The sequence below is a fragment of the Mauremys reevesii genome, linkage group 3 (assembly GCF_016161935.1).
Source record: "Mauremys reevesii isolate NIE-2019 linkage group 3, ASM1616193v1, whole genome shotgun sequence".
NCBI classification, from domain to species: Eukaryota; Metazoa; Chordata; order Testudines; family Geoemydidae; genus Mauremys; species Mauremys reevesii.
Genome location: NC_052625.1, coordinates 155109197 through 155123673, shown reverse-complemented (window position 1 = coordinate 155123673; position 14477 = coordinate 155109197). Strand labels below are relative to the sequence as shown.

General features: G+C 39.4%; 1 protein-coding gene across 1 annotated transcript in view; it reads left to right on the top strand.

Moving 5' to 3' along the window:
• The window catches only part of COL19A1 (collagen type XIX alpha 1 chain), a 332172-nt gene that overhangs the window by 43580 nt on the left and 274115 nt on the right, over positions 1-14477 (top strand). Inside the window, exons 5-9 of the mRNA XM_039532738.1 lie at positions 52-175; positions 538-813; positions 6532-6612; positions 8975-9100; positions 9611-9673. Of these exons, the coding sequence (XP_039388672.1) occupies positions 52-175; positions 538-813; positions 6532-6612; positions 8975-9100; positions 9611-9673 (670 nt within the window). The remainder of the gene's footprint in view (positions 1-51; positions 176-537; positions 814-6531; positions 6613-8974; positions 9101-9610; positions 9674-14477) is intronic.

Below are 14477 nucleotides of genomic sequence, written 5' to 3'. Positions count from 1 at the left end.
CTTTCATATATCAGAATAAAAAGAATCTTTTCTTTCCCCCTGCACCCATAGGCAAGTATTTCCAAATGGGCTTCCTGAAGAATACTCTTTAATAGCCACATTCCGTGTAAGACGAAACACCAGAAAGGAACGGTGGCATATATGGCAAATTTTAAATCAGTATGACACCCCACAGGTAAGAATATATTTTATTTTTCACATAGTTTTCTTTTTTGTTGGAGGAGGATAGATATAGGTTGGTGGGTCTTTTGCCTCTGGATTCAAGTCTAATTTACATAAGACAAATCTGCTGTTCAAAATAGCTTGGGGGTCATTATTCAAATCACAGAAATACAGAAGTTCAGCAAAATTTCTCCAGTAATATTGGAATGGTGCTAGGTGTGTTGAAATGTTGGATGGATGGACACTGAAAAAGATGCAGGAGAGAATATTTAATGATTCTGCCTAATCTATGCTATTAAGTTGCTCATTTATTTTTCTTCCTGGTTTATGTACAATCCATGTTTGCTTATACTAAATTATGTTTTTTCCCCCCAGGTGTCTGTCATTGTTGATGGTTCAAAAAAAGTTGTGGAATACATAGCCAAATCTGCTCAGGGAAATGTGCTACACCACACCTTTAAAAATCGGGAAATTTATCCTCTCTTTGATCGGCAGTGGCATAAGGTTGCCGTTAGTATACAGTCAAGGATTGTCTCGCTCTATGTGGATTGTAACTTAATTGAGAGATGGCAGACTGATCTAAAAGACTCTATTGACTTTCAAGGACAGACTTTCATTGCTGCTCGAGCTGCAGATGACAAGCCTGTAGATGTGAGTTGTACCAGTGAGATGATTCTTAAAGCAAAATGCGCTAATATGCAAATCATGTTTTAAACATACTTGTAACAGCATACTAAAGAAATATGAAAACAAAACAAAATGCAAAAAAAATTAATACCCATTGGGTGTTTTACACCAGTTCACTGGTCGAATTTTTAGTTTATTCTCTTCTAAACAAGGTATCAACTCCTGCAATCTCTATTCAGGCAAAACTCTCCATTGTTCCAAATGGGCGATATTGTCTGAATAGGAGTACAGAATCGGGTTCCTGTTTATTATTTACATTTCTATATCCATTTAGAAGTTAAAGTCATTTTGACTTATTACTACTATACTGTTTAGGGCTCACTTTATAGTACAGTGAAACCCAGCTATAACGCGCCCTGCTATAACACAAAATCGCATATAGCGCGATCATAGGTTGGCTCCCCTTTAAGGCAGATACAACTTAGATAATGTTTTCACAGTACTGTACAGTACCAGTGGTCCCCAACACCATGGCAGGGGAGAGAGGCTGCCGGCGCTGGTGCTCTCTGTCCCCAGCAGGGGCGGACTGCAGCTTCTCTCCGGCTTCTCCGGGGCTGCAGGCGCCGGTGCTCTCTGTCCCTGGCAGGTGGGGGGCCGTGGCTCCTTTTGTAGCCAGAGAGAAGCCGCGGCCCCGCACCTGCTGGGGACAGAGAGCACCGGTGCCTGCAGCCCCGGAGTTCTCTGTCCCCAGCAGGCGGGGAGCCATGGCTCCTTTTGAAGCTGGTTTGAAACCCCGCTATACCGCGACCCCGCATTTAGCGCAATGGAAGTTTTTGGACCCCAAACATCGCATTTTAGCAGGGTTTCACTGTAATTGTTTGTTTTCAGTTTTCAATTTTCATATTATTTAATTTGTCATAGAAAGGAAAAGAATGTATAACATGTTTAGCCACTCCAAATATTTTCATGGGAACCATTAAATCCTCACCTACCCAAACATGGTAGATGTATGAGTCTGAAAACAGTATGATTCATGCAACTACAGTCAGGGGAACATCATAAAATGATTATTATTATCTTTAAATAAAATGGTGTAGTAAGAACTCTGCTGCAGTGCCAAGGCAACTGAATTTCCCTATCCAGTGATAATGGAGCCTTTATTTATCTGCTATCTGAGTCACCAAAGCAACCCTTACATATTATAATCTATATTCTACTCCAGAGATTTTCCCTCTTATACTTTCTTGTGCAAAAACTCAGAGGAAGTAATTTGCAGTTGTGAGAAATGTTAGTTAGTTGTAATATTTAGTACACATCTGCCTACCAGATTTTAAGCCTGCTGTGTGGGGTTTAGAGTGATGACATGAAAATTTCCAACTGCATTCTACACTCAGCACATTATTATTCATGTTAACTGTTTTACTTTATTTTATATTATTAGCATAACCTAGCTTTATTGCAGAGCTTGATCCTGCACAGTGCTGAATACTCTGGTCTTGATCCGGCAACACACTTAAGCACATGCTTAACTTCAGTGGAACTACTCATATACTTAAAGTTAAGCAAGTCCTTAAGAGTGTTACTAGATGGTAAGAACACAAGAATGGCCATACTAGTCAGACAAATGGTTCATCTAGCACAGTATCCTGTCCTTCAGCAGTGGCTGTTGCCAGATGCATCAGAGGGAATGAACAGAACAGGGCAAATTATCGAGTGATGCATCCCCTTTTATCCAGTCCTGGCTTCTGGATGAAGCCAGTCAGAGGTTTATGGACACCTAGATCATGGGCTTGCTTCCCTCTCCAACTTGGCTAATAGCTCTTGATGGACCTGTCCTTCATGAATTTATCTAATTCTTTTCTGAGCCCAGTTATACTTTGAGCCTTCACAACATTCCCTGGCAATGAGTTCCATAGGTTGATTAAGCAATGTGAGAAGTACCGGTACTTCCTTTTGTTTGTTTAAACCTGCTGCCTATTAATTTCATTGGGTGACCCAATTTGTGTATTATGTGAAGGGGTAAATAACACTTCCTTATTCACTTTCTCCACACCATTCATGATTTTATAGACTTCTCTACCATATTCCCCTAATCATCTCTTGTCTAAGATGAACAGTCTCAGTCTTTTTAATCTCTCCTTTTATGGAAGCTGTTCCATCCCCCTAATATTTTTTGTTGCCCTTCTATGTGCTTTTTCAATTCTAATATATCTTTTTTTTAGATGAGGCAATGAAAAGTGCAAGTAATATTCAAGATGTGGGCGTACCATAGATTTATATAGTGGCATTATTGTATTTTTTTATTATCTATCCCTTTCCTAATAGTTCCTAACATTCTGTTAGCTTTTTTTGACTGCTGCTGCATACTGAGCAGATGTTTTCAGAGAACTATCCACAAGATTTCTTTCTTGAGTCGTAACAGCTAATTGAGACACCATCATTTTCTATTTATAGTTGGGATTCTGTTTTCCAATGTGCATTACTTTGCATTTAACAGCATTGAAATTCATCTGCCATTTTATTGCCAAGTTACTCAGTTTTATGAGATCCTTTTGTGATTCTTTGCTGTCAGCTTTGAACTTAACTATCTTGAGTAATTTTGTATTTTCTGCAATGTTGACCATCTCACTATTTACCCCTTTTTCCATATCATTTATGAATATGTTGAATAGCACTGGTCCCAGGACAGATCCCTTGGGGACTCCGCTATTTACCTTTCTCCACTGTGCAAAATGACGACTTATTTATAACCTTTGTTACCTATCATAGAATCATAGATTATTAGGGTTGGAAGGAACCTCAAGAGATCATCTACCAGTTACTGATTCATGAGACAACTTTCCCCTCTTATTCCATGACTGCTTAGTTTGCTTAAGAGCGGCTGGTGTGGGACCTTGTCAAAGGCTTTCTGAAAGTCCAAGTACACTATATCAATTGGATCACTGTTGTCCACATGCTTTTTGACATCCTCATAGAATTTTAATAGATTGGTGAGGCATGCTTCCCCTTTACAAAAGCCATGTTGACTCTTCCCCAATGTATTGTGTTCATCTACGTGTCTGATATTTCGTTATTTACTATAATTTCAACCAGTTTGCCTGGTACTGAAGTTAGGTCTACTGGCTTGTAATTGCTAGGATTGCTTTCAGAGCATTTTTTGAGAAATTGGCGTTAAATTCAGGGCCATCCCTACCCATATGCAAAGTATGCAGCTGCATAGAGCACCAGGAAATTTGAGGTACCACATTTCCTGGTGCCCTGCGCAGCTGCGTGCTGCTCCAGCCCCTGCCCCACCTCTTCCCCATGGCGTCCACCCCTGCTCCACCCAAGCCCCACCCCAATGCACCCCTTCCCCAAAGCCCCCACCCCTGCTCCACCCCAGCCCTGCCCCCACTCCCCTGAGAACTGCAGCAGGGCCAGGCCTACACTCACCAGCAGCAGGAAGTGCAGTGACCCAGCCCAAGCCCAATCCCACTCCACGCCGTTGGTGAGTGCTGGAGGGGGGGTTCCCTCCTAACCCCCTAGCCAGCCCCCATCTCCCCCCCTGCGGAGGCCTGCCCCCCACCCACATGGGGGGGGGGGAGTTGTGGCTGTGTAGGGCCCCAGAATAGTTAGGGATGGCCCTGGTTACATTAGCTATCTGCCAGTCATCTGGTACAGAGGCTGATTTAAGCAATAGATTACATACTGCAAATAGTAACTGCAATTTATCTTTGAGTTCCTTCTGAACTCTTGGGTGAATACCATCTGGTCCTGGTGACTTATCACTGTTTAATTTATTAGTTTATTCCAAAACCAGCTTTATTGACACCTAAATCTGGGACAGTTCCTCAGATTTGTTATCTAAAAAGAATGGCTTGGGTGTGGGACACTCCCTCACATCCTCTGAGGTGAAGATTGACACAGAGAATTAATTTGGCTTCTCCACAACTGCCTTGTCTTCACTGAGTGCTCCTTCAGCATTTTAATCATCCAGTGGCCCCACTGGTTGTTTGGCAGGCTTCCTGCTTCTGATGTACTTACACAAAAACTAAACAGCAACATTTTTTTTCCCGCTAGTTGCTCTTCAGATTTTTTTTGCGCTGCCTAATTATACTTTTACATTTGACTTGCCAGAGTTTTATACTCCTTTCTATTTTCCTCAGTAGGATTTGACTTCCAATTTTGAAGGATTTATTTTTACCTCTAACCACCTCTTTTACTTTGTTGTTTAGCCAAAGAGTCATTTTTTTAGTCCTCTGCTGGGATATACTTTTAGTTTGAGTCTGTATTATGGTGCTTTTAGTTTCCATGCAGCTTATGAAAGTGAAATGCCTGTGACTTTTAATTTCCATTTAACTAGCTTCCTCATTTTTATGAAGTTCCCCTTTTTGAAGTTACATGCTACTGTGGCGGGTTTCTTTAATATTTTTCCTCCTACAAGAAAATTGCATTTAATTACATTATGGTCACCATTACTGAGCTGTTCATTTATATTCCCCTCTTGCATCTGATCCTGTGCTCCACTTAGGACTTAATCAAAGATTGCCTCTCCTTTTGTGGGTTCTGGGACCAGCTGCTTCAAGAAGCACTATATGGTGTCCAGAAATTTTATCTCTGCCTCCTGTCCTGAGGTGACATGTACCCAGTCAATATGGGGATAGTTGAAGTCCCCCATGATTATTCATTTTAGTAGCCTGTCTAATCTCCCTCAGCATTTCAAAAGCACCATCACCATCCTGGTCAGGAGGTTGATAGTATATTCCTACTGCTATACTCTTATTATTCAAGCATGGAATTTCTATCCAAACAGATTCTATGATCAAGGTCAGAGTACTTAGCATCTTGCAGGTTGAAGCCCATATTTATTTAAAATGTATGTCTCCCCACCACACACCTCAGGACCTGTCCTTAAATCCTAAATACAGCCCAACTATTAACACATAATAAAAGACCAAATTTTCAGTGGACTTTGCCAGCAGGGAATTCCCCTTGTGTAGAGGAACTCCATTGGCATAAAGCTGGTGGAGGCCATGGAGATAGTTCCTGCACCACCAAGCACTCTTGATACTCCGCAGTGTATATGGTGTTTTGGGGGGGAGAGGAGGTGTGCTGGGGCCAGGGCAGGATTAAGGAGGGGTTGTGAGAGAGCAGAGCCGTGCCATGCCAGTTCTCCTCTGATACAAAGTACCTTACGCAAGTGATTTAAGCTAGAGTAGGTAGGTCACTGCACTAACTTTTGTCAGGACTATAATCAGCTTCTTGGGGCTACCTCCTCTCTGACAATCCATCCTAAAGTATCCAGAATAAAAGACTTGATTCCTGCTCTTCAAATGATGTAGTGGAAAGGGCCAGGCAAAGGCCTGTCCAAAGTGATAGATCATACTCTGGCTCTAGTGGATTGCTAGAAGGGATCACTCCAGGGGTGTGTGACATTGAGAATACACTTCAGTGAGTGTTTAAAACTCAGGACAGATAGCAAGAGCGATGCAGAGGATTACAACTTCCATGAAGATAACTGGGTCCCATTATAGGATTTACACTTCAGTAGCTGAGAGAAGAATTTGGTCCATCATACTCATGTGATTTTTCATTAAGTTCTGAATGTGTCTGTTTCTTACATATTTAAGTCAAATGTGATATTTTCAGAATGACCGATTATAATGGCAAGTTTGGAAAATTACATAGTTTCCATTAGTGCCTAAATATATTCCTTTTTTACTGTTGATATAAATCCCTACTCTTTTTTACATTTTTTAACAGATTGAACTTCGCCGCATAACAATTTATTGTAACCCAAAATTTGCAGCTCAAGAGACCTGTTGTGAAATATCTGAGGGCATGGTAGGTTATTTATAAAAATGTAAATATAAAACTGAAAATGCATTAATCTTTTATGACAAAACTTTCACCTTATTTTATTTAAAGAGCGTAAACAAGAAACATGGCAACATTAAATTGGTCTTTCCTAAAAATGGGATACATTTTCCAGAAGAGCTCTTGCTAGGTGAGTTGTTGAAACAGGTTAGCATTGGCAGAGCAGCACTTCAGTGAAAGAGGAATATAAGGGACGCTGTTCCAATGAAGAACACTGGAGGCTGCCATGCCACTCTCTAGATACAGTTATCCATACTAATTAATAGTTGAGGAAGTCACAGGTAGAGTGGTTAGAACGTAGATCTTTCCCACTTGATTATCAGCTTTACTTATGATTCCATTATATGTAGACAGTGGGGCTTGTGGAAAGGGCACTGCAAACCTGTATGAGATGGAATGGGGAGGGGGAGGGAATGAGGACAGAACTTTTGTTAACATACTTTCATTTTACTACTATAAGAAAAATAGAAATAAAGAAAATAAACAACTGAATGTCCTGTCCCTCACAACAATATTTTTATCTTTGATGTACTTTGCATTTTTTGGATATGCACATAGTAAAGATAAGGTGCCATATTCATTGAATTCAGTGGAATTACTTTTCTCCTTTGTTTTGACAGATACAAGTTATGTGGGTTTGAAGTCACTGGGATTACTCATTTGCTTGAAGCTGAGCATGCGAATAAGTGCTTTACTGAACGAGGCCCATATTTTTAAAATAGTTGTACCTGAGTTGTGCATGCAAAATGGGCACTAGGACACAACTAAACACAGATTTGGAGAGAAGAAGAAGCTGAGAGGGAGGGAAATCAGATGGATAGGGCAGGATGGATAATGAGTCAGGCTGTCCCCAGAATATACACATGGATTTGAGAGGGCAAAATGGGCTTCCCAACCATCTCCTAAACCTCCAAAAGGCCAAACAAACCACAGGATGGATGACCACTAGTGTATCTCAGCTGTAAAGAGACAGGGAAAGGGGAGAAAAATTTGCCAAGATTAGAACAACAGAGTACAATGTGTGTGAGCAAGGAGTAGGCAGATGTGAGGTCAGAAATGTAGAGTGGAGCAAGCTTGTGAAGAGAAATTTCAATTTTAAATAACACTTTTATGTTCACATACATTTCGTAGTTTATTCCTGGTGAGAAAAGAGACTTCGTCCTTAATATGCAAACTACTGGGCTGAGTAAAATGAGTGGCATTTCTGTTAACTTCTTGTGTACAGAAGTGCAATCATTTTAAACAAGCTATGACACAACTAAAATATTTAGTTATGTATGGAAAAGGTCATACTGAATTTATGTTTGCAGTATTAGCCATGTTGGTCCCTTGATATTAGAGAGACAAGGTGATTGAGGTAATATATTTTATTGGACCAGCTTCTGTTGGTGAGAGAGACAGGCTTTTGAGCTACACAGAGCTCTTTTTCAGGTCCTTCTTTAGCCACCTTGTCATATTGAATTTATAGCATCCTTAAAGTACAGTTCAACTACACGGATAAAAGAAGCTTTGAATTCTAGTATATCTCATTCCACAGACAAATGACAAAGCTCCTTGTTCTGAAAATGTCAAATGACCTGCCTAAACATTGTTACTTTATTATAATCATCATAAACTTAGTTGCTTTAAATGTAACTATTGTAAGCAATTTTATATTTTTGAATTTTATAAGCTGTTCTTAGCAACAGTAATGGCTAAAATTGCATTTTTTTTAAAGAAAAGCTTATATTATGAAGCAAAGTTCTGCACAAGAGATATATTCTGGGTGAAATTCCATGACTGCAGGATCACAGAGACCCTGGTTATGTCTTCATTAGAATATGCTAGTTTCTGTTCACCTGACTTTCAGTGTACCTAATGAGTAGCCTCAGCCTCAGCTCAGATGGTTTCCAGACATTTGAGCATTGGCTTCAGTTTGGGAGTTTTCTGAATGGTAAACCCAGCAAGTTACATCACCGAAGTGACAACCTCCCCCCTTGCCCATGATTACTTTTAATCATTTCCTGGGGTGATCAGGTGGTTCAGTAGCCTTTTATTCCCCTCTTCCATTTTCAGGGAAACTAGGACCCTTACACTGACAGGACAGATCAGGGATTTCCTAACATTGTATTACAATGTTAAGAGTGACTTAAATTTTATTTATAAAACAGGAATATTTGCCTAGGTTTGGTTTCAGTGCAGTAGGATCACACATCTATAGTCTTCATTTTACTGGTGCTGTGTGCAGTAACCTGAGACAAAAAAGGCTGAATAGGAACAATGTTTGGATTCATACTTGTCAGTTACCAGCAGTGGACTCAATTCAGAATAATCATTATTTCTGTTTTAGTGCCCACTGGAGGAGAGTTTCATTACTACTTCTTCGTCACCAGTGACTGTTCGTGTCAACAAAATACATGCTCTTCCAGTAACACAGCAGGAGTCTAAAGACCAATGCCTCTGCTTTCCAAACAAAGTATGAGAGTCGTCTTCTACACATATATCCTTTATCTTGCATGCTTTGCAGATTCTCAATTTAATGCACCATGCTGTTTAATTGATACAGGTGTAGAAATTCTGAATTTCTTTGGAGGTACGGAAATGGTTTATTTCTGTGGTACACCTAGCCTTATATTTGGAGGTTAAGATAAAATAAATGTAAATTAAATTAAAAGTTAATGTTTGTTGGCTTTACAAGATTAAATGTCTTGAATTCACAAAAAAATGGACTGTTGTTGAATCATCTTCAGAAGCAGCATGAAAAATGAAACCTATTCTTACACAATTATATTTTACCTAGATTGCTTATGTGAGAGTCCACTATTTCCTGGACTCTTATCTTTTCAGTGTCAGATAACAGCATTGTATCATTGTCCCAGTGTTAGTGCCATATTTATCTTTACTGATTTATATTGTTAAAGTTCCTGTGGTAGAAAAAGGAAAAATATCGCATATTTCTGTTATCTGAAAACTCATTTTTAAACAGGGTGAAGCAGGATTGCCAGGAGTAGCTGGTTTGCCAGGTCAGAAAGGAGATAAAGGAGAAAAGGTAAGATGACAATCCCTATGACACCTGCCAAGGCTTTACCTCTGTTTCTTCCTTCTTTCTGTAACAAGACAGCTTATACAGCTTTTTTGTTTGTTTGAGAAATCCTCTTATACATCTATTAAATATAACAATATAAATATGAAATTAATTATATTATAATAAAACAGAACAGCACCCATCCCGTGGTCCCTCAGTTTTCCTTGTGCTTTTTTCCCCTTACCACAACTGCAGGAAGACAGACAGGAGACCCAGAATGTGGTTTAACTAGACCGGTGCTTTAAGAAACATTTGTGTAGCGTTTTATTTTATTTAATGTAAATTATGCTATTGTGGGTTCGTCTTTGGTGGCTTCAGTCTCAAGCTCAACAGAGTTATTTTTGTTTGTTCTAGATTTAGACCTCATAGAAACGCATGAAACCACAAGCAAGTAACACATACAAGAGCAAGGTTCACTATTTTTAGCAGTTTTATTAAAGTTGCCAACAAAGTTATAAATGTTACAGCATATACAATTCCTAAATATAATCATGTATCAGTTATAACTACATACATACTCACATCCTTCTAAGTGGTGTTAGAGTCTGACGGCCCTCTTATGGATTGATCATCAATACAGGGATGGTCCCATAGAAAGCTCAGTTTTCCTACTCTGGGCATCCTTTTTTATAATGTGATTTTTGTCTATAACCTACATTCTGCGCATGTACATGGAAGTGTCAACCCTCTTTTTTTGATTGGTAGCTGAAAGATTAAATTTTAGATTATAAAATGCAAATGTAAAAGCAAATCTTGTCTCCAAGGCCTAAAATAGCTAAGCTAAAATCTTGCAGGCCTCAGCATTTTAGCTTGTGTTACTTATATCGAATACATTATTCCTTTTATAATTCTATAAATTAACTCAACATATACATATATGCACACATACACAATAAATATAGATTATATATATATATGCACACACACACACTAAATATAGATAATATAACATATTAATTAATTATAACATTACACAATAAATGGATAATAAATTAAAATCATTGACTATATCTGGTAGCTGTCTGGCAATAACTCATCCAGTGCAGGTCATCTTTCCTTTGTAATCCATACCACCTAGATCACCATGCCATAGCCCTCACTCCCCACTGAAGGGGGAGCTGTGGCTCCTATCTCTAAATTCTCTCTCTACATTGGATTCAGAGGTTTTTGATCTGTAACATTCTGCCTATTGGAAGGACCCTCACTCTCTTGGCTGTTGCCACTTCCTCAGTCTTTCACCCAAGCATGACCTGCCAGGGATTGATGCCCAGATTTCATCACAGAGGGTAGGTTGCTTTGCCTTCCCCATAATGTGTGGGCACTAGCCAGAAAATTCATAACCCCATCCTAGTCTGCTGCCTACCAGCGGTCTGTGGTGGACCATACACCGCGGGCTGCTGCTAGGTTTTCCAGGGTAGATGAAAGTCAACCATTTGCAGCTTTCAGGTACAGAATTTAAGTTAGTCCTGGAGAATATTTTTAACTGCTCTCAAAACTTTTCAACCAAGTAATGTAAGTATCCTGTAAGTAGCAAAAGTCAGAAGTCATAGGGTATTTGCCTGAAGTTTAATACATTTAGATATAATTTCTCTAGCAGTGGTTTTCCACTTTCTGCTGAGCTGAGAACTTTACCTTGTTTCCTATTCTGGAAACAGCTTCCACATCCTTAGCATGGTGTATGGCTACTCAGAGTCTTACTTAGGCATGTGCTGATTACAATGTATTTTGGATCAGGTGATATAAACAGCTGAATACATATCATCTGTGTGTAAAAATCCTTAAGAAAAAGAATGTCCCTGGTAGCAGCTTGAATAATGATATATTGAACATGCATCCTGAGTTCCTCGCTTTATCGGAATATTACTAAGTTACTGTAAAATATTCTTTGTTTTTATTTACGTATTCGGTTGAAGTGAATTTAGACCTCATGAAAGGTGCTAGACTGACATCCCTGGAGAATTAAGTATTTTATTATAGCAATAAGCTGCTCCAAGGTGTGCATTCATAGGCTATTGGTGAATGCCTTGGGTATATTTCAGCGACAAAGACCGAGTGCCTTCAGACAACAAAGTGCTCATTGATGCACATCCTGGAGTGGTTTATGACTATTAGAGTATGGTTCATTAATTTACATAAGAACATAAGTGATCTCTCTCTCTCCTGCCATCCATCTCCACCTTCTGACAAACAGAGGCTAAGGACACCCATCCTGGCTAATAGCCATTAATGGACTTAACCTCCATGCATTTATATAGTTCTCTTTTAAACCCTGTTATAGTCCTAGCCTTCACAACCTCCTCAGGCAAGGAGTTTCACAGGTTGACTATGCACTGTGTGAAGAAGTTTTATTTTATTTGTTTTAAATCTGCTGCCCATTAATTTCATTTGGTGGCCCCTAGTTCTTATATTATGGGAACAAGTAAATAACTTTTCCTTATTCACTTTCTCCATACCACTCATGATGTTATATACCTCTATCATATGCCCCCTTAGTCTTCTCTTTTCCAAGCTGAAAAGTCCTAGCCTCTTTAATCTCTCCTCATATGGGACCTGTTCCAATCCCCTAATAATTTTAGTTGCCCTTCTCTGAACCTTTTCTAATGCCAGTATATTTTTTTTGAGATGGGGAGACCACATCTGTACGCAGTATTCAAGATGTGGGCATACCATGGATTTATATAAGGGCAATAAGATATTTTTCATCTTATTCTCTATCCCTTTTTTAATGACTCCTAACATCCTGTTTGCTTTTTTGACTGCTGCTGAACACTGCGTGGACGTCTTCAGAGAATGATCCACGATGATTCCAAGATCTCTTTCCTGATTCGTTGTGGCTAAATTAGCCCCCATCATATTGTATGTATAGTTGGGGTTATTTTTTCCAATGTGCATTACTTTATATTTATCCAAATTAAATTTCATTTGCCATTTTATTGCCCAATCACTTAGTTTTGTGAGATCTTTTTGAAGTTCTTCACAGTCTGGTTTGGTTTTACTATCTTGAGCAGTTTAGTACTGTCTACAAACTTTGCCACCTCACTGTTTACCCCTTTCTCCAGATCATTGATGAACAAGTTGAATGGGATTGGTCCTAGGACTGACTCTGGGGGAACACCACTAGTTACCCCTCTCCATTCCGAAAATTTACCATTTATTCCTACCCTTTGTTCCCTGTCTTTCAACCAGTTCTCAATCCATGAAAGGATCTTCCCTCTTATCCCATAACAACTTAATTTACATAAGAGCCTTTGGTGAGGGACCTTGTCAAAGGCTTTCTGGAAATCTAAGTACATTATGTCCACTGGATCCCCCTTGTCCACATGTTTGTTGACCCCTTCAAAGAACTCTAATAGATTAGTAAGACACGATTTCCCTTTACAGAAACCAGGTTGACTTTTGCCCAACAATTTATGTTCTTCTATGTGTCTGACAATTTTATTCTTTACAATTGTTTCAGCTAATTTGCCCGGTACTGATGTTAGATTTACCAGTCTATAATTGCCGGGATCACCTCTAGAGCCCTTTTTAAATATTGGCGTTACATTAGCTATCTTCCAGTCATTGGGTACAGAAGCCGATTTAAAGGACAGGTTACAAACCATAGTTAATAGTTCAGCAATTTCACATTTGAGTTCTTTCAGAACTCTTGGGTGAACGCCACCTGGTCCCGGTGACTTGTTACTGTTACGTTTAACAATTAATTCCAAAACCTCCTCTAATGACACTTCAGTCTGTGGCAATTTCTCAGATTTGTCACCTACAAAGGACGGCTCAGGTTTGGGAATCTCATTTTAATTAAAAGGAAAAAAGTGTCTCTAGGAAAAATACATTGAAGCAGGATAAGAGAAATTACTAAAGAAAAGAACTCCCAGAAGACAGGAGGAGTAGTTTAAGATGACCCCTTTCTCAATTCCTAATAAACAGAATTGGCAGCCTTAAATCACCTCCCAATTTAGGCACCTCAAGCCTTGTGAATCTAGAGAAGTAACTGGGCAATGTTTAAGGTGAAGTTTAATTTTAGGGATATGAAGTGGATTGAGGCTCCCAATTAAGTTTCTTAGGAATTTGGGACAGGGGCAAGAGAAGGCAAACACAGGAGATCAGAGGTGGGGCAAGGATGTTAAAAACTTTTGCTGCTTTTGTAGCCAATACCCATAACGTGATAAATGGCGTGGTAGAGAAATAGAGCATAACAAAGAAAAAAATCTTCCTTCTTGCATACTTTCTCTTTTACCCATAACATAATGGTGAGAAATAGTCTCTTTCCTTTGATGAGGTCTCAGCTGTGCACCATTAAAAGTGGATGCATCATGAAAAAGATTTAACCAGCCATTAGAACTTGGCTGGGGAAATTGGAATTCTCAGCCATTATGATCTGGTGTTCTCATCTAATTATCCACAGAACACACACAGCTCTGGCAATAGCATCATTGCAAGCTTCTCTACATTACTCCACCAGTGTGCCTCTCTTCTCCGCTGGGAAGGTGGGGGGGAGAATGGGACATGATTAAAGGGGGATGATATTAATTAATTCAGCATGTGGATTTAGTTCCTGTCTTTTGTCCTGAGTTTGACCGCAAGGGTACTACTTAGTGCAGTTATGATTGGTGTGTTTTTTGTGATGTGGAGGTCTGTCCGTTGGGCACTGGACTGAGATCACAAACTCATTGAATTTAATAGTCATCAGATTCTAGCCATATTTAGACAAATCTTACCCTGTTTGGATTCAAACCAATGACCCAGAAGTTTTTGTTCTCTTCAGTTAGGG